Source organism: Dromiciops gliroides, chromosome 1 (genome assembly GCF_019393635.1).
Source record: "Dromiciops gliroides isolate mDroGli1 chromosome 1, mDroGli1.pri, whole genome shotgun sequence".
NCBI classification, from domain to species: Eukaryota; Metazoa; Chordata; class Mammalia; order Microbiotheria; family Microbiotheriidae; genus Dromiciops; species Dromiciops gliroides.
The window spans coordinates 153,992,721-154,013,648 of NC_057861.1; the positions used below are offsets into that span (position 1 = coordinate 153,992,721).

At 38.0% G+C, this 20,928-nt stretch overlaps 1 protein-coding gene across 1 annotated transcript in view; it reads right to left on the reverse strand.

The window, feature by feature from the left end:
- Positions 1 to 9,317: 9,317 nt before the first annotated feature.
- LOC122746695 (Y+L amino acid transporter 2-like) overlaps positions 9,318 to 20,928 on the reverse strand; it is a 40,242-nt gene continuing 28,631 nt past the window's right edge. The window contains exons 7-10 of the mRNA XM_043992561.1: positions 18,642 to 18,791; positions 18,474 to 18,478; positions 15,917 to 16,095; positions 9,318 to 9,409 (exon numbers count right to left, since the gene is read on the reverse strand). Of these exons, the coding sequence (XP_043848496.1) occupies positions 9,318 to 9,409; positions 15,917 to 16,095; positions 18,474 to 18,478; positions 18,642 to 18,791 (426 nt within the window). The remainder of the gene's footprint in view (positions 9,410 to 15,916; positions 16,096 to 18,473; positions 18,479 to 18,641; positions 18,792 to 20,928) is intronic.

Here is a 20,928-nt window from a genome sequence, read left to right on the forward strand (position 1 = left end):
AAATACTAGCAGCCTTTCTGATAAGATCATAAATGAATCAAGGATGTCCATTATCACCACTTTTATGTGATATAGTTCTGGAAGTGCTGTTGCATTGAGATAAGAAAAAGAAATTGAAGGAATAAGCATGGGACAAGAGGAAACAAAAGGAACACTTTTGTAGTTGATTTGCAAGTCTACTTAGAGAACCCTATCAAATAAAAATTAATGAAAATAACTCCGGCAAAGTTGTTGGGTATAAAACAAACCCATATAAATCATCATCCTTTCTGTATATTATCGGTCAAACATTATAAGAAGAGATAGAAAAATTAATTCCATTCAAAATAACTTCAGGAGGACTAGTATTGCCAGATCTCAAATTATATTACAAAAAGCAACTATCATCAAAATGATTTGGTCCTGCTTAAAAATAGAGACATCTATCAGTACACAACACATATAAGTAAATAAACCTAATAGCCAAGGCTCTAGATGGAACAATTGGAAAGCATTATGGCAGAAATTAAATTGAGACTAATACCTCGTATCATATACCAAGATTAGCTCCAAACAAATATATGACAGATAGAAAAAGCCATATCATAACCAAATTAGAGGAACAAGAAAGAAAGGCCCTTTTAGATCTATGAATAGAAGAGTTCATAACCGAAAAAGAGATAGAGAAGAATATGGAAGATAAAAATGGATAATTTTGATTACATAAAATTGAAAAGCTCTTGTACAAACAAAAATTAATTATAGATAAAATTAGAAGAGAAATAATTAACTGGTATAGCATGAAAATTAAGGTAGACTGAGGCAAAAAGTTCTGAACATGATCACATTAGTAAAGAGCAAATTTATCAATAAATAAGATCTCAGCTTCCTCAACAAAGATAAAACCCCGAGGTGGGGAATGGCTGTTCTTTTTATAATTTTTAGGGAAGTGCAGAACAAAGAATAGGACTGCGTCAGCAGGAAACAAGTTATGATTGGTTAGAAATTGGGAATGATGGGGCAGCTAGATGGCACAGTGGTTAAAGCACCGGCCCTGAATTCAGGAGTACCTGAGTTCAAATCCGGCCTCAGACACTTGACACTTACTAGCTGTGTGACCCTGGGCAAGTCACTTAACCCCCATTGCCTCCAAAAAACAAAAAAAACCAAACAAACAAAAAAAAAAGAAATTGGGAATGAGGGGCCAGCAAAAGCCCCCTCCTTCCCTCCTATATTTGTATAGCATAATTTGTTTATAAGAAATGTTCATTGTTTGAGTTCATCTGCAAGGTTAAAGAGAGTGGACCAGACTTCTTTGGATAACAAATCAGACTTTCTTAAAAGGTAACAGATTTCCTTGACACAAGAATTGAACAGTGATTAACCAAAGAACTGGATTTCTCAACTTAACTAATTACAGGATAGCTGAATTTCTGAACTAAATTCAGAGACAAAGAATCATGGCAGGCAGTTACAGGACAAAATCAGTTAATTATAAACAGGACTGATAAAAAAAGACAGAATCAATCTATTTCACTGGGAAAAAGTTTGTGTAGCTAAGTTTCTCTGATAAAGATCTGACATTATACATATATATATAGGAAGTGTTCAAATATATAAGAACAAGAACAATTCCCCAATAGATAAATGGTCTAAGAATATAAACAAGCAGTTCTCAAAGGAAACAATCCTAGCCATTAATAGTCGTATCAATAAATGCTCCAAAATACTAATAATAAGATAAATGCAAATTAAAACAATTCTGAGTTTCTGCCTCATTTCCATCAGATCATGAAAGATGACAAAAAAAAGAAAATGGCAACTTTTGGAAGAGATACTAATCCAGGGTGTCAACAGGCAATCACAACATCACAAAACTTATATGAAAACCAGGTTTATTACAAGTGAAATGAACATACACATGGAACCCAAAGAGTTCACAATTTGTATAGAAACTTGAGTATTTATGGCAGCAGGACAAAGGAAGGAAGATCAGGTAGGGGTATGCCAGGGGAATGGGAAAGGTACAGTAAAGAGAGGAAAAGGACAAAACCCCTCCAAAAACCTTTCCCTTGAGAGCTGCTAGACTTTGAAGATAGGATGGTCTGCATATCTACAGGGTGTCAACTGCATAAGCAAATTGTCCAGCCTAGCACACACTGGTTGGTGCCTGTCTTGACTCTGAAGGACACATAGGAAGTCCAGTTTGGGATGGAAACAACAAATTATGTCAGCTGCAGAGGGGTGGACTTCATCCTTGAAGTGTTCAGGGCCTCCTGCATGCTCTGAGTGTAGTGTTTCTGGAAAAGATGGCAACTCAAAGACACAAGTTAGGGAGACCTCTTAATAGTTCTTAAAAAGGGTGTGGTGGAATTGTGGATTGTTTTAGCCATTCTAGAAAATAATTTGGAACTCCCTCCATTCCCCATTGCTAAACTATACATATCCTTTGACCCAGAAATATGACTAGAAAGCAATGAGTTAAAGAAAGGGAAGATGCTTATGTACAAAATTATTACACTAGCAATTTTTTTTTTGGTGAGGCAATTGGGGTTAAGTGACTTGCCTAGCGTCACACAGCTAGTAAGTGTCAAGTGTCTGAGGCGGGATTTGAACTCAGGTCCTCCTGAATCCAGGGCTGGTGCTCTATCCACTGTGCTACCTAGCTGCCCTGCACTAGCACTTTTTGTTATTGCAAAGACCTGGAAATCAGTTTGTCCATCAGTTGGGGCTGAACAAATTATGCTATAGAATACAATATTGTCCCATAAGAAATTATGAAAGGAGGGGCAGCTAGGTGGCACAGTGGATAAAGCATGGGCCCTGGATTCAGGAGGACCCAAGTTCAAATCCAGCCTCAGACACTTACTAGCGATTTGTTTGAGCTTGGCAGGTCACTTAACTTCTTCCTGCCTCAGTTCTACAAAAGTAAAATGGGGATAGTAATAACACCTACTTTATAGGTTTGTTGTAAGGATCAAATGAACTAATATTTATAAAACACAGCATAGTATGTGGCACATAATAGGTACTTAATAAATGCTTATTCATTCTCCTGACATTGCTGCTCCAGCTCTGCTTCCCCTGGTCATTTGTGTGTACTCACTGCCAACTTTGTGGGGCCCTCCCTTGTTAGATATCATAGAATTTGACTCAAAACTTGGGCAGAGGTATGGCCAGAGTTGGCAGCAGCCATATGATAGATTCTTAAATGCTTGTTGATTAATAAGTTGGTTGATAGTGGCAGACTTAGGATTTGAACCTTAATCTTGTGAGAAATGAATATTTTTATGTTATATTTAATAACTAATTATAGTATTAGGACCAAGGTTTTTCCCCTTTTGTACTTCCTCATTCAGAGATTTGCTCAGGCCAAGATCTAATCTAAAATAAATACTAAGTTTGGATTAATGGGAGGATTCCTGTTCATAGTGTTTGCTCAGACAGACTCTGGGAAAATATTGATTCTCCCTATTATCTAGATAAGTGATATAGAAATTGATGTCTCTGACCAAGATTTGAGTGACCTAAGTCACATACCCCAAGATAGCCCATCTCCCATTTGATTAGCCAATAAGAGTTGAGTAAGCATCCCTCAAGAATACCTCCTCTTCAAAGAACATATAAACTATGATACCCTCGACCTCCCTCTCCCCTCCCGACTGCATTACGTGCTTTGATCTGACAGAGGCATCCAAATGACCATACTTTTATTAACTACCTGCCAGCATTATTTTATTTTATTTTATTTTTTGCAGGGCAATGAGGGTTAAGTGACTTGCTCAGGGTCACACAACTAGTTAAGTGTCAAGTGTCTGAGGCTGGATTTGAACTCAGGGAGTCCTGAATCCAGGGCCAGTGCTTTATCCACTGCACCACCTAGCTGTCTCCCTGCCAGCATTATTAATAAAATTATTAAATTAACTAGAAACTATGTCTCTCATATTTTTTTTTTGCAAGGCAATGGGGGTTAAGTGACTTGCCCAGGGTCACACAGCTAGTAAGTGTCAAGTGTCTGAGGCATGATTTGAACTCAGGTCCTCATGACTCCAGGGCTGGTGCTTTATCCACTGTGCCACCTAGCTGCCCCCTTCTCATATTTTTAATCATCACCATCTTCTGACTACAGATTCATGATCCATTACATGGCTCCTTGAAGATGGCAGAGAGAAGCCAGGAAGTTGCCTGAGCTTTTCTGTGTTTCCCTCAAAAACAACATTAAGTCACATTTCTAAACAGATTCTGGAACTACAAAAAGACAGAGAAACACAATCCTTCTACTTGAGATAATTTAGAAGACTTTAGGAAAGGTTTGTCTCACCTGGGTGAAAGGGGAGGGCGACTCAGCACAGCTTGACATAGTGAGCAATTTGACACTGCAGCTTGACACTGTTTGCAACAGTGACCCCTGTGCTCCAGGAGTGGACTTCCACTTCATAAGTTTAAAAATAGGCTATCATATGAGTAAGAAACAAAAAAGGACTCTTACCATTGACAACTTCTATGGTGAAAGGGAAGACCAAAACTCAAACTCAGATGAGTTTGTCAAAATGCCTACAAGTGAAGACTCAAGAAGAGGAAGAGGATCTTGTCTCAAGACCAAAAAGTCTTCTTTGAAGAGCTCAAAAAGGCTTTTAAAAACCAAATGAGAGAGGTAGAAGAAAAAATGGAAAAAGAAATGAGAGAAACGAGAGTTACACTGGAAAAATAAGCACAAAAATTGACTGAGGAAAACAATTCCTTAAAAAATACAGTTGGCCAAATGGGAGAAAAAATTGGTCAAATGGAAAAGGAAGTGCAAAAGCTTATTGAAGAAAATCATGCCTGAAAAATTAAAATTGGGCAAATGGAAACTAATGACTCCATGAGACACCAAGAATCTGTCAAGCAGAATCAAAAGACTGAAAAAATAGAAGAAAATGTGACATACCTCATTGGAAAAACAACTGACCTGGAAAATAGATCCAGGAGAGATAATCTAAGAATTATTGGATTAGCTAAAAGTCATGATAAAGAAAAGAGTCTAGACACCACATTTCAGGAAATTATTAAGGAGAACTGCCTTGATATTGTAGAATCAGAGGATAAAATCATCATTGAAAGAATCCATGGATCAACCCCGAAAGAGACCTCAAAAGGAAAACTTCAAGGAATATTGTAGCCAAATTCCAGAATTACCAGGTGAAGGAGAAAATACTCCAAGCAGCCAGAAAGAAATATTTTAGATATCATGGAGCCATAGTCAGGATTGCACAGGACCTGGCAGCTTCAACATTAAAGGATCTCAAGGCTTGTAATATGATATTCCGGGAGGCAAAAGGGCTTGGATTACAACCAATAATGAACTACCCGGCAAAACTGAACATTCTTCTTCAGGGGAAAAAAAGACCATTACCTGGCTCCTTGCTAGTGTCCAGAATGAGAATGATGATGATAGTACCACTTTAATCTGTCCTGAACATACCCCATTCAGCATATTCTATTCAATTTTCAGCATCAACTTTAGAGAAAGACAAACTTTGAAAAATTAGTGTACTCCAAAATGTGTGCTGAGAATGTTGAGGAGACTTGAAACCATACAAATATGAAGATCTGGAGAAGGTACTGAGGATGTTTAACCATGAGAAGAAGAGAGAAGAAGACTTGCAGGGATGTGTTAATGGTACCTAAATATATGAAGGGCTGTATGGAAGGAAGATTTCACAGAGGCAGCTAGGTGACACAATGGATAGAGTACTAGACTGTGAGTTAGGAAGACCTGAGTTCAAATCTGACTATAGACAATTACAAGTTGTGTAACTCTGGGCAAGTCAACTTCTGTCTGCTTTAGTTTACTCATCTGTAAAATTATAATAATAAAACACCAACCACCCAGGGGCATTTTGAGAATAAAATGAGATAATATTTGCAAAGCTCTTTGCAAATCTATAGAAATGCTAGCTATTATTAGTCTACATGGTTCTAGAGGGTTCAATTTTATATCCAATTAGTGGAAGATTCATTGAACCAATTATTAAGCTATATGCCCACTTTCTTATCTCTGTGAGAATGGGTTCTTAAATTTATGGTGAGTGTCCTGAATAAAGATAAAAGAAAGGAAGGGGCATGCTTTGGCAAGTGATTTTCCACACCTTTTCCATTCACATAATTGACTTGGTAGGGGGATAGAATGTAAGATGCTGCAGCTTCTGTTTTGCTGATCACACACCAAAAAATCCCTCAACAGAATTAAATTTAGTCTTATAATTTTTCCTCTTACAAAGTCTTTCCCATTCCTACATTAAAACCATAAGACTGTTAATTTGTTACCAGATAAAACAACTGGGATGACTTTGTTTGACAATCAAGAAAGGAATACTGGAGAAAAATTTTCTGACCATAGCTATCTACCAGAATCATGGGAGTTGTCTTACTTAAGGTCCAAATGGAAGAGGGATTCACTGTAAAAGGTGAGGTTTTCCAGACAAGAATGGCATTTGAAGATGTCATTGTTTGGAATGTATCCCTAGAACATCATGTGATGTGCTGCTTGAGATCTGTGGCCATCCAAAAGGGATTGACCTAGCAATCTTTACAAGGAGAAAGCAAGTGGATAAAGAAAATATATTGCCCACATTTTGAGAGGTATCGGAATGCTTTAAAAAAAATCTTAGGCTCACACTCCTTGTGTGAGGGCTTGCTGAGCCCTTTTCAAGACTGCTCATCCCCCTTTAGTATTCATCTGATTTACCCAACTCTCACCTGTGGCTTCAAGAAGCTGTAGGATGTGCAGTGGCCACACCCCAGTAAAACCATCTCATCAGACAGGCTAAACCAGATTGAGAGTAGCCGACAGGCTTCAAACCCATCAGTGAGTTAGGGCGGTGTCTACCCCAAACGTGAAAATTTCCCCTGGCACAATGGGCAGATGAGAACAATTTGTTCCAATGACCATGAAGATAGTTGAAGCAGGCACTGTGGAACACTTAGAGCTTGGTCAGACATTGAAGAGGCCAAGGTCATCTGCTGCATATCTAGCCATCCCCAGTCATCCTGACTTTTGTTTTGCCACTGAACTTTGATGACTCTGGAAGAGAGAATGAGGCTGAAGACTGTGCAGCTTGCCTCACTTAAATCCAATTTAAGTCCAAGTCAAGACCAATGTGATATCATTGGTCCTCTTTGAAAATGAAAGATGAACAACAACAGGATAAATTGGAGGTAATTGACAACAGAGGGAAGGCACTAGTATTAAGAGAGGGATGGGGGAAGGCTTCCTGTAGAAGGTAGAATTTTAGCTTATGCTTGAAGGAATCCAGAGAAGTCAGGGAATTCAAGAAGTGGAGATGAGGAAGGGAGAGTATTTTATACATGGGGAACAGCCAGAGAAAATTCCTGGGAGTGGGAGTACATGGAAGTGCCAGGAAACCAGTGTCATTTGATGGAAAAATATTGGGGTTGGCAGAGAATGTGAGGGATAAGAAGACTGGGAAAGGTGGAGGGGTATGTTATGAATGGCTTTGAATTCCAATCAGAGGATTTTTATTTGACCCTGGAAGTGATAGCAAGACATCTTATGTCATACACTATAATAAGCTTCAAATAAATATGTGAACTAAATATGAGTTTATATTATTTAAAAAGTAGGCAAAATGTAAGGAGGGATCTTCCACAGCTATGACTATTTTTTCAGGGTGACAATTATTAACCAAAGGATAGAGGTTATTTAAGAAGAGAAAATAGGCAATTATGATGAAAAATTTTAAACCTTCAAATTCAATGTAGTTAGAATAAGGAGAGAATCTGTCAGTCAAGGAGGGAAATATTCAAATTCAGTATCTTGAATAAAGTCCTCATATGCAAACTATGTAGGGAACTGATAAGAAATATGTAAGAAAAAGAGCAATCGCCAAATATACAATAAGTGGTCAGAGGATATGAACCAAAATATTTTTGAAAAAGAAATGAAAACTACCAATAATCATATAAAAGACTTTCCCAAAATACTAGGAGAAATGCAAATTAAAACAACTCAAAACTTCAGCTTTCATGCACTAGATTGCTAAAGATTACAGAAGTTAGGTGCAGTAAATATTGGATGGTCTGTAAGCAGATAGGTACACTAAAGGACCATCATTAGAGCTACAAATTGTTCCAACTATTCTAGAAAACAATTTGGAATGATACTGGAAAAGTCATAAGTTATTTTAATTCTTTGGGACTTCAGTTTCCTCATCTGTAAAATAGTTTTGGCTAAATGATCTCTAAAATCCTTTCCAACTTTAAAGTCTGTCATTTCTATGTTGTTCTCAAAGCCTCTTATTTGAAACAAAAAAGTCCTGTGAATAGAATTATAAATATTTCTATATTAAGGAACAAAAGTATTAATTTTTTTTTCAAAAGTAATAATTTTTATCCCTAAACTTTATTAGAATTTTTTCTTCTGCCCATTGCTACATCATTATTTCAGTTAGACTTAAATCATGTGATTATCAGCCTTAGTTCTTTTTCCCCCAGGGCAATGAGGGTTAAGTGACTTGCCCAGGATCACACAGCTAGAACCTGTCAAGTATCTGAGGCCGAATTTGAACTCAGTTCCTCCTGAATCCAGGACCAATGCTTTATCCACTGCGCCACCTAGCTGCCCCATCAGCCTTGTTTTGACTGTCAGAGTCTTACGTAGAATGACAAGTTAGATGACTACTGTAGCTTGTTTAAATATTTGGTTATTAATTTATTTTCCCTTCATGAGTTTCATAGAAATGTATTTTTGGTACATTCCTAAAAACCGTCTTTTTGTGGCTTTCTCTGAACATGTCCACATACATGAACTTTTTTCTTCTCTATGCATGCAAACAGGATGTTGAGCAACTTCTTAGAAATCTGGAAGTCACTTGCTTCAGCTAATGTAACACAAGGACAAACATCTCTGAAATGGGAAATTCTTTCTCTCCCATTTGCACTCAGAAAGCAATGGCCAAAAGAACAGTGACTTTGGATCCATTGAATCCTTGAGGACAATAAACACTCAGTGATATTGTAAATTGTGATGATATTCCTTGATATCTATTTTTCCTCGATGAATTCCTAATAGTAATTACACATTAGCCACAGTTATTGATTTTCCCCTCAAATCCCAAACTATACTCAGTAAAGACAAATCCCAACATAACAATATTAAGGTTTGAAATAGTTTAATCATATAAATATTAAAGCTCAGTGGCATAGGTAACTGATATAAGCAGGGAAAGGGTTAATAGAAAAATACAAAAAAAAAAAGAAAATAACACAAAGAATCAAAGCTATAGTTTAATGTCATGCCACCAAAATGTTATAGATAGGTAAACCTTCAGTGAAATCTATTTAGCTTTTTCATCTCTTTTCTCCTGTTGGACATCGAGGTCTGAAAGACAACTGTAGCACAAAATCTGAATGTATTTTGTTGTTGAAACTGAAACAAACATGGACAAAAGTGATAAGTCATATTGGTAAGATTAATCCTTGTAAAATATTACTCATCTACATTATGAAACACAGCTGAATATTTTGCCCAGCCATAGGTCTGTAAATGACTAAATTTTTTGAAACAGCCCCTTTGCCTTCAGACAAGCTTGTAATTCAATCATTCCACCAATGGTATAGTTTTATATATATATATATATATATATATATATATATATATATATATATATATATCTTCTTTTAAAGAGAATTCTTGAAAAGGAAATTCTATTAGTATTATCATTGTTATTACTTCAGGAATTCATCTTTTACACACCTATCAAAGTGGTTTTCTTAAAGCATAGGTCTGAAAATGTGACTTCCCTACTCAATACATTCCAGAGATTTCCTACTGCCTCTAGGACCAGATATAAACCCCTATTTAGCCTCACAAGCTGACCCCATCCTTTCCAGCCTTATTATACATTATTCCCCTTCTAGTCAAACTGGCCTTGTTCCTCATACATGATACTTATTGTTCTCTCTCTTTGCCTTTGTGCAGGTTGTCTTCCATTCCTGGAATACATTTCCTTCCCCTTCCATCTTTCGGAAACTTGTGTTTTCTTAAAGACTCAGCTGAAGCACCATCACCGTCATCTACATGAAGCCTTTCATGACTCTCCCTGTCCCCACTTTCTTGCTTAGTGACCTTCCAGAATTTACTTTGTATATATTTTGTGTCTATTCGTTATAGTTAAGACTTATTAATCAGGACACCCCTCATCAAGTTATTTCCTGTGAGACCTCAGAAAGAAATGACAAAAAGTTAGGCAGCAGTCAACAGAAGACACTAAGGTATTATGATCTTAAATGAAGTATAAAGAAGGGCTTTCACTCTGTTATCTCTTTATGAGGTTTGACAGATATCTTCTGGATGGAATTAGAAGGCAGCTATTATCTACGAAAAGGCTGACAACATCTCTGGTAGCCTTATACAAAATTGAACGACTTTCTCTAAGGAGTCTGTCTTCAAAGCCACTGTTGTACAAAGTAAGGGCCAAAAGGGCCACCACAGCCTCAACTCATGGTGGGTGGGAAGAGGGTTCAATGGTTTGCATGCTTCCCTTCCTGTGATAGGGCTTATCTTCAATATAACCACACCTATTCTTCTTTCTTTCTTTCTTTCTTTCTTTCTTTCTTTCTTTCTTTCTTTCTTTCTTTCTTTCTTTCTTTCTTTGGTGAGGCAATTGGGGTTAAGTGACTTGCCCAGGGTCACACAGCTAGTAAGTGTAAATTGTCTGAGATCAGATTTGAACTCAGGTCCTCCTGAATCCAGGGCTGTTGCTCTATCCACTGCACCACCTAGCTGCCCCAACCACACCTATTCCTATCCCCAATTACTCTCCCACTTTGTTCCTTCTTATTCTTGTGCTAGCCTACAATCTCACCATCCCTTCCTTTTTGGGTCTCAAGACCCTCAGGAAAATTATTTAATTATTACCTGGACACCAAAGCAAGAGTTATATATGTTTCACTGTAAAAATCAATACTTTCCCCCACCCTAGCATAACTATCTGTTGAACTGCTCCCTCCCCAAGATCATCCAGTGGCTATAGTAGGCATCCCCCAGATGGTGAGTTTGGTGCTAAAAGTGACTAGTCAGTAGGCCCTTCTCCCTCTTTTCATTTTCAGTGGAATAGTCTTATGCTACAAGTAGTCATCAATAGGATGTGAAAGCAGATCTTATTACATGACCTTTCCCCCCAAATCCACCCCTTTTCTGAACTTCCCTATTATTGAAAGCTCCATCTTTCATCCAGTTTCCCAAGTTTGCAACCTTTCCTACTCAATTCTTTCTCTCTCCCTCACCAGATATATCCAATCCATGGTCAGATCTTTTTCTCCCTATCTCTACAACCTCTCTTGCATGCATTCCTCTATAGGTCCATGGCCATCCTAGGTCAATATGTCATTACCTGTCACTTGGACTATTACAATAGCCTCCCATTTGGACTGCCAGTCTTAAACTTCTCCCATCCCCAAGTCATTCTCCACACAGACACCAAAGTTATTTTACTAAAATACAGGTTTCATATCACCCACCCGCTCAATAAGTTCCAATGTCTCCCTATTGATTCTAGGATCAACTATTATTTCATCTTATCCTTTTTCAATTTCTATTCTTATTGTGTAATTTTTATGGGGGTATAGATTAGATGTATGGATATATATTTTTTTGTATTTGGGACTCCTGGGTAAGGAAACTCTCTCTACCAATGTAGGTCAGCAACTTCTCTGTAATTTCTTTTCTTTTTGATTAGCTGGGTTTAAGTATCTTCTTTTTTTTGGTTTGTTTTGTTTGGTTTTGTGGGACAATGGGGGTTAAGTGACTTGCCCAGGGTCACACAGCTAGTAAGTGTCAAGTGTCTGAGGCCAGATTTGAACCCTGGTCCTCCTGAATCCAGGGCTATGTAATTTATTTTCTTAAAGAGTTTCCTAGAGCACTGAGAAGTTAAAGTGACTTGCTCAGTGACGCAATAGGTTTCAGAGACAGGATTTGAACCCAGGTCTTCCTAGCTTCAAGATCAGTTCTCTATCCACTATACCATATTACCTTTAATGTGTAAGTTTCAGAATGTATAGAAATTTTTTTCAGAATGTATATAAATGTAAAAACAAGTACTAATTTATATATAAGTAAATATATAAATATTAAGGATGCATGCTCATTTTTTTTTAACCTAATGGGATATAGAATCAAAAGAGTTTTGTAGACCTCTGCCCTAAGGAGTCACCGAGGAAATTCTAAGGAGTGTGAGCTCTGGCAGCACAGAGTTAGCTATGAAAAAAGAAGGGAATTAACACTGGCAATTTTAAAGTAAGTTGTGAAGTAGATAAAGCCAAGGGAGACCTGTTGAGTTAGCTGCTCAATGGAACAAAGCATGAGGACACAACCTGAAGGCAAAGGCATTGACTTCTTGAAGTTCCAGAAGAATGAGTAGTCTTGGCTAAATATGTACCTCAGTAGCAGTGTATTCTTCATAAGGGCCCAGTCTTCCAAATGATGCTGTGGAGATTATGCCTTAGCTTTATGGGGAGAATATATATCTATATCTCTCTCTCTCTCTCTCTCTCTATATATATATATATATTTTTTTTTGCAGGGCAATGGGGGTTAAGTGACTTGCCCAGGGTCACACAGCTAGTAGGTGTCAAGTGTCTGAGGCTGGATTTGAACTCAGGTCCTCCTGAATCCAGGGCCAGTGCTCTATCCACTGCACCACCTAGCTGCCACCTAGCTGCCCCCTAAGAAGGTGATATCTTGACTTGCAAGTGAATTAGGTTTAAGTAAGGCAGAGCTGTGCAGAGTCATCAGCGTCTGTTAGGGGGTTGGGACATATTAAGGAATTTGGGACTATTAAAGTTTAAACTGGCCAGCTACACTAAAGGACATGGGTCTGGGGTAACTGTCCTTGAGAAGCTAAGCTATCAGGAAGGACACACCTAACAAGTAAGGGAGATAAGCCCATTAGGTGTAACTGCTGCCTGATCAGCACCAGGGGACAGAGATAACTTCAGAAGTCAGGACCACCACCTTACTCAAGCTTTCCCCCACCCCCAAAGGGAACTTTCCATTGTCAGGTGGTGGTCATCCCATCTACGTCTAAGAAAGTTTTTGCCTTTCTTCTGTTTCGGGAGAAACGCATTTTAGAGAATCATGTCTCTAAACCATTTTCTCCCTTGGAGAGTCTATCTCTCTTTCTCTAGCGCCTAAATAAAAGATTATTTTATTCTAATTGGATTTGTTTGCAAAACGGTGTAATTTTTTAAAGAAGAATACCTAAGGACTCCTCCTCTCCCCTCCCCCCCCATTTCCCTGACAGCATCATTCTCTCCTCCAGAGTCATTGGAGTCCAGTGACAAGACATGGGTCAAGATGACTGGTGATGGCCCTGCATTTGATGGAATACCTTAGTCTTTTTAAGCTAAGGTCCTTCCCAGGTCTCAGTTTGTCTGAGGCAATGTCCATTCAGTAAAGGCTATGTAAGAAATGAGGGGAAAGATGGCTTAGTTTGCCTTCATAAAAGAATTAGTCTTGGAGGGAAAGACCCTCAGAGTTTCTGGCCAGAACAGAAACAATTGCTAATGTACACTCACTCTAAGCCATCAAAAATCCAAACAATGAACAAGTGAGGTTTGGAGTAGGACCCCTTATTGGCCAATTAGTGAAAGCCAGAGTGATTTGGGTTTAAATGCATAGTCAAGTAGCTCCATTTGAATCAGAATTAGGAGCATGCATATACAGAGTACCCCAAATCAGGGACAGGGCATAATTGTCCTCTTGGGCATCCAACCTGTAACTATTAGATGGAAGATAACCTTTTCAAAGGAAGTGCTACATTTATGTATTCCCATTTAGGTGCATATTGGGCACAACAGATTGTGAGATCTTTGTGTGAAGGAACTGTTTTCTTTCCCTCTCTCTTCCTTTTAGCCTTCCTTCCTTCCTTCTAGCCTTCCTTCTTTTTTGGGGGGGGGTGGGGCAATGGGAGTTAAGTGACTTGCCCAGGGTCACACAGCTAGCATCAAGTGTCTGAGGCTGGATTTGAACTCAGGTACTCCTGAATCCAGGCCAGTGCTTTATCCACTGCACCACCTAGCTACCCCCCCTGCCTTCCTTCTTACCTTCTTTCACTAGTTTTTTTATTTATTAGTCCCAGTGCCTAGAAGAATGCCTGGTCTATAGTAGTCACTCACTTAACAACAGGTCCGTTGATTGATTTTCCTTACTAACTATAATCCTCATTCATCTTAAATATTTGTGAAATGTTTACTTTGTGCAAAGTCCCATGCTAGATGTTGGAAGTGACTCAAAAATAAATAATAGAAAGGAGTTAAAAATATGGAAGTAGAATAAGATATATATAGATAGATAGATAGATAGATAGATAAATAGATAGATAGATAGATATCTATATAGATATCTATCTCTCTCTATATATAAACAAATAGACATGATACACATTGGAATATAAAAGCATAAGAGAAATACAAGCATAGTATTATTGAGGGTATCCTTGAATTCAGAAGATTTTGAGTGGTATGGTAAAGGCCAAGCATTGAGAAATTGTTCTAACAACAATGCATAGGATAGATTTGAAGGGAAGGAGAGTATAAGTAGGGTATTGCAGTAGTCTAGGAAAAAGTAACAAAGAACTGAATTATAGAGGTGGCAGTGAGAATGGAAAGGAGGGATTGATATAGAACACTGCAAAGACAGAATTGTAAAAACTTATACTGATGTGTAGCAGAGAAGAAACAAAAAGGCTATGTGGGGTGCAGCTAGGTGGTGCAGTAGATAAAGCACTGGCACTGGATTCAGGAGGACTGGAGTTCAAATCTGGCCTCAGACATTTGACACTTACTAGCTGTGTGACCCTGGCCAAGTCATTTAACCCTCATTGCCTCCCCGCCCCCCCAGTAGTAGGCAAAGAATCAGGAGCTTGTGATATGTCAGAAACTAGGATTAGACAGTATTACAGAGTTATTGGTTGAAAGTATCAAGCATTGTAGGGGTCAATGAAGACAAAGCTTGAGAAACAGCCAATGGATTTAAAGAGGACTTTAATAGAGTTCCATGAAAGGAAAGGAAATCAAAAGAGATGAGGTAAATTAGTGACTAAATTCAGTCCTTCTTGCTTCTCTCATTCCTCTTGCCATTTCATTGGTTCTGCTTTGCTCTGCTCTATTTTTATGGAGCTAATTGCCCCATGCCATTTTAAAAAAGAAAATAGTACAATACACTTAACATTAAGGCCATATGGAACATAATGTAGTCTGCTTTTTTTTTTGTTTTGTTTTTTGTAATCTGCTTTTGATAATAAAGTCTAAGTCACTAAGTTCCTATTTCCCAATAGAGAAACTAGTGACTAAACTGATTCTGTTGTAAAATGCTCCTGGGAGTATACTATTCATTCACAGACATTTACAAAGGTAAAATGGGTTATTAGCCTGTTAAAGACTAGAAGAGTATTACTTCTGCTCTCTCTTAGGAGTGATTGGCCTATTTTTAATTAATCCCTCAATCCCTTCCATACTCTTCCTTAGTATCTATATTTCCTATTATAAGGTGATTGGGTAATGGGCCCAGCCATATACTTCTAGACAACATCTAACAACTATGATGGGGGTAGATATGTAATGTATAACAAGATTGGGAAGATAGGAGGGAACCAGGTTATGGATGGCTTTGAATTCCAAACAAAATATATAATATTTAGTGGAGCCACTGGAGTTTATTGAATAGGAATGGGGATGTGACAAGGTCAGTCTTAAGGTTTAGGAAGATCAATTTGACAAATGAGTGGAAGATGTGCTCATGTGGGGGAGAAAGCTGAGGCAGACAGACCAACCAGAAAGCTATTGTAAAAGTCCATGCATGAGTTTTCCATTTACCAGTAGCTATTTCAGAAGGGGATTTTTAAAGACCAAAACATAGGATGCTCATGTTCCTTACCATAAAACTTTTGGAGACATGGAGGTCTCCTTTCAACTGATAAATACACTCCCACGAAATATGCAGGAATTCCAGACAAACCAATTCCAATTCCAATTAAAGAATTAATAGTGTCACTATAGAGAGGTATAATCACCAGGAAGAGAGTACACAGGCAATAAACCACTGGAAAGAAAAGGCTGAGTTGGTATTAAAAGGAAACAAAAATTGGATGAAAATGAGTAGACTAATTTCTAATAACTAATTTCTTCAGTTTTGCCTTTTTTCCTTAAGTTGATATTCTCACTAGGGCTTATAGACCTAGGGAGATTGCCAACTACCAGTCATCTCTCTTCTCTCCACAGGCTCTCACTTATGTTTCCTACCCATCGCCCAATAAATGTTATGTAGGTTATAACATTGGTTGTATAAATGAGGGAGAAAACCCGAAGGATCCATAGATGTTATGATCTAGAATTGGGGTAGCTCTCATGTCCAATTCAGATTATAACTCTATCAAATTAATCAATGATGCCACTGAAGATAACCTACAAAGGACTGGCTGAGAAGTGTCAGTCAAGGGTCATGTACAGAACTGATCTAGCCCTGCCAACACTGACATTTCTTAATTTTGCTTTCAATCTCCACCTAAATGTAAGTAAACTGGGTGATAAGAAAACTATGAATGATAATATGTACATTATCATTAAGAAACATAAATAATCTGATTGTCAACATTTATTATTTTCCTCAGCCCCAGAAATCTGAGAAAAAATAGACTGGGATTTTCTAGTGTTATTGTTTAAGCTATTAACAAAAGCTGGGTACAAATTTGCAGAGCTATTGCTAAAGGGATTCAGCATACTTAAACAAGTTTAGATGTAAAAGTATGTTTTTCCTAATAAACTTTCAGATGACACCATTAAAATGACTTGCTGTGTTCTTATCTTCCCATAAAATCAATATCATTAATGGGGAAACAAATGAATTCATCCCTCAGAATGAAGAAATAACTGAGAGCTTACATGCTAGGCTGTCAGTTTTACTTAGAGAGGTGCTGAGGCAAGTGACTTGTATGTAGTCACATGGCTGGTTAGTGTCAGAGGCAGAGTTCTTGACTCAATCTCACACTGCTTCCGTTTCGAAACATTGCTCATCTTTCAGTCTCATTACAGATGCATGTTAGCAGTGGACTGAATCAACTATCTGAGCAAGAAACTAGCAAACCAACCTATCTCAGAGGCAAAATTATATCTCTCTTCCCAGAAATTTAGTTATGATGGTTCTTATTTAACAATTAGAAGTGTTTAAGGAAATGAAGAAACTGCAGAATGTTTGGTGTATAGGTATCTGTGGCAATATTATCTGGTATTTAAGGCATCCTTGAAGGAGAAATAGGCTTCTTTTCTTCTCCTTCAATTCCATGACCCTAGTCTTCTAATTTTCTGCCCATATTTTCCTTTTCATCCCCTTTTGTAGTCTATTATATTCCTTCATGTTCTTCCTACTCCTTATCTCTGATGTAATCTCCCTTTATTGGTTAATTTCCTTTCAGAAAACTATGGTACTTTACTTCCCCAGATAAATACTTAATTAAAATTAAGCTTTTTTTGGGGGTGGGAGGGAGAAATAGTCCACTATAGGGAACAGAGAATTAAATGCACTACAAGAAAATAAAATGAATGTTGTGTGTTTGGTTAAAGCTAGGTGGCACAATGGAGAGAGTGCTAGACCAGAAGAGAGGAAGATGTGAGTTCAAATCCTACCTCAGACACTCACAAGCTGTATGATGCTGGGAAAGTCCTTTAACTTCTTGTTTGTCTTAGTTTCCTCAGCTGAAAAATGGGGATAATAATAGGACCTACCTCAGTGGGTGGTAATGAGGGTCAACTGAGATAATACTTAGCAAGGTACTTGGCATATAGTGTATATGTATATATATATGTGTGTGTGTACCTACATGTGTATGTACATATACATGTATATATGTATATATTTACACACATGCATATAGTATAGACAGTTTGTATATATACTTCATATATGTGATATGTGTGTATATTTTTCCTTTTTTCTCGAAGAGAACCATGACATTGGGGTGATGTCATGACTTGCAGTGAATTGTATTTAAGTGAGGAGGTGGGGCTGTGCAAAATCACCAACCTCACTTTCTCCTCCAGAGCCATATGCGTCCAGTGGCGAGATATATATCAGAATGACTGGAGATGGTCCTGGATGTTTAAGGCAATTGGGGTTAAGTGACTTGTCCAGGGTCACTCAGGTAGTGTCTGAGGTGAGATTTGAACTCAGGTCCTCCTGACTTCAGGGCCAGTGCTTTATCCACATCACTACCTAGCTGGCATGTAGTAGGCACTATATAAATGTTATTATTGTTGTAGTTAATTTCTTATTATAAAAGAAATTTCAGATTTGCTCACAAAATTTTACTTATTCTGGAAGTTGAGGGGCTTCTCACAGGGCTGCTCTGATTGGCAGAGGATCTTTGACCTACTCCCCTTCTGAGAGCTCAGTACATTTATGCTGAACTTAGTGTGGACACCATATCATCACAAAGCACTTCAGCTTGGAATTCCTGAACTGGAAATCTGCCAGTCTGATCCACCTCCCACCACAGCAGCTGGGATTACAGCTGAATGCTACTTTCCCAGGTTCACATAGTTTTAAAAAGAGCAATTTGTGTACAAGATGCCCACTTCTAAAGAACTGTTTGATGAGTTTTACTCACTTTGATGGGCCTTGGTCTATGGGGCTCTAAATATCTCAAGTATATTAATCCTGCAATAGAGAGCCCAACAAATAGCCAATAGCTGAATGAATAGTAGTTTATGAGCTGAAAGACATCTTCCACCAGGAGATAAAGCAATGTTGTCAATCCCTATAAAAGTTAAAGAAATTCATTAATAGGTTTAAGTTGAACATAAATATGCTAACACAGATGATAATAACTGACATAGACACAGAACTTTGAATATATTATATCATTTAGTCTTTACGAAAGCCCTGCAAAATAGATCCTATAGTGAAGTTCCAACCTACAAAGTCAGCAGTATAGGGAATTCCTTGGTATAGAAACTCTCCCCACTGATACAGAATAACCATTCATCTAGGATATATGAACTATGTTATAGATTGTAAAGAATTAATTGTTATTTGAGGTTTTTATGACTCAGTGCCCACTGGCCTGGGGCTTCGCAAACCACACGGTGCTCCACTCACTGGTAGCTGTTGCCATGGTGCCGGCACCTCACGTCATCACCCCTCGCCAATGCCTACATGGGCCTGGCAAAATTATAATGATTGGAAGCCTAGTGAGGGCAGTCATGTGACTGTCAGAGCGGCAATCCAATTGGCTGGGGGCTGTGTGGGGTTTTCTGGGATTGGGGAGGAGAATTTGCCATTCTAGCTGGAAGCTGGAAGGCAACAGGAGCTCTACAGTGTTATTCTCAGCTGATTCCTGGGTGGTGGTATTTTTTCAGGTTGTATAATTTCCCTTTCCCCATTTTATTTTCTTTCCCTTGATCCTACTGATCCTGTTTATGTTTTTTTTTTTTTTAAGTTTGTTCTTGTTAAAATAAATCCTGTTCTGTTTTGAGGGAGGCTGCTGGTCTCCTTCCTTGCCCCAATATTGCAGCGAGCCGCTTAGCTAACACTCCCCAATTAAAAATTGGTCCCCACAAGATATTATTATACAAATTTTACTATGGAGAAACTGAGGGGGAGGGAGAATCTTCAAGACTTATTTGCTCATGGCCAAATAACTAGTAGCTGTCAGAGGCAGAATTTGAGCCCAGGTACTCCTGACTCTGGGTCCAATACTCTATCAACTAAGTCACTGATTATATAGATATCATCTATAAAGATATATTCATTATTTATTATATATCTATCCTATTTATTATATTAACCTCCTACTGAAGAACCTAGAGAAGTTTTATTCCTTGTTGCCTAATATATTAACACAGCCTAGCATCTAGTGCTTTTTAAATTATATCATGGGCTAATAGGCTTTTCTGGTCATGGCTGCACATCATTCAATGAAGCTTGATCATTTTTACTTCCAAGTATGGGGGACACAAGGACCTTTGGCTTGGGGCAGGAATGCAAAACAAAGTTCTACAGTTTTGCCTCTCTTCCCTTAGTGTTCCCAAGTGCCTCCTTGAGGATTATTGAAGCTTCAAGACAATTTACATGTCCTTGGAATGATGGGAGTTAAAGGAATTTGCTGTAAATCATTGAGGATAGAGGCATGTGAAAAAAGTGAAATGGTCAAGACTGAATGACTCTTTTGGATTCAATTCAGGTGGTGAAGAGCTGAAAATGTATTGAGTAGCTCTGTGTGTAACATTGTCCCCTTTACCTAAGAAAGAAGACCTGACAGCTTCAACAGCCACCGGCAGGTTAGCAAAGAAACAGTGAACAGCAGCTCCGGAGTTAGGGAACAATGAGATAGCATTGAGTTCAGGGAATGGTATTTAAAGAGTAAGCTTAGAGTGATGGAGTTGAGAAAAAGAGTCACAGTAGGATGAAGGCAGATGGATTCATGAGAGATGTTTCAGTCATGACACGATCATCTCAGAGTATTAGTTGTATAGAAAGTGGTCCATCACACCAAGCAACATGGGAGTCTTTAGGATATTGTATCCTTTCATTTATTGTGACTAAATTGATTATATTACTTGATTTTACCCATTATTTATTTGACTATTTGTGCCAATTAAATGCTGTGTTATTTGGTATAGGAGATTTTTAGAAGAAATAGATGGGAAAAACTTGTTATTCATGTGGAAGTTATCTGTGAGTTTGCTATCTCCACATATTCAGATGACCAACTTGTCAGAGCTAAGATAAAAATTAGTAAAAAGAAATAAAGAAGAAGGAGGAAGAGGAGGAGGAGGGGAGAAGGAAAAGAGGAAAAGGAGGAGAGGAGAAACAAAAATGGAAAAAGAATGTGGTATACACTTGAAGCAGCTTAACCCTGAATTAATTGAACATATAATTGAAAATAAAAATGG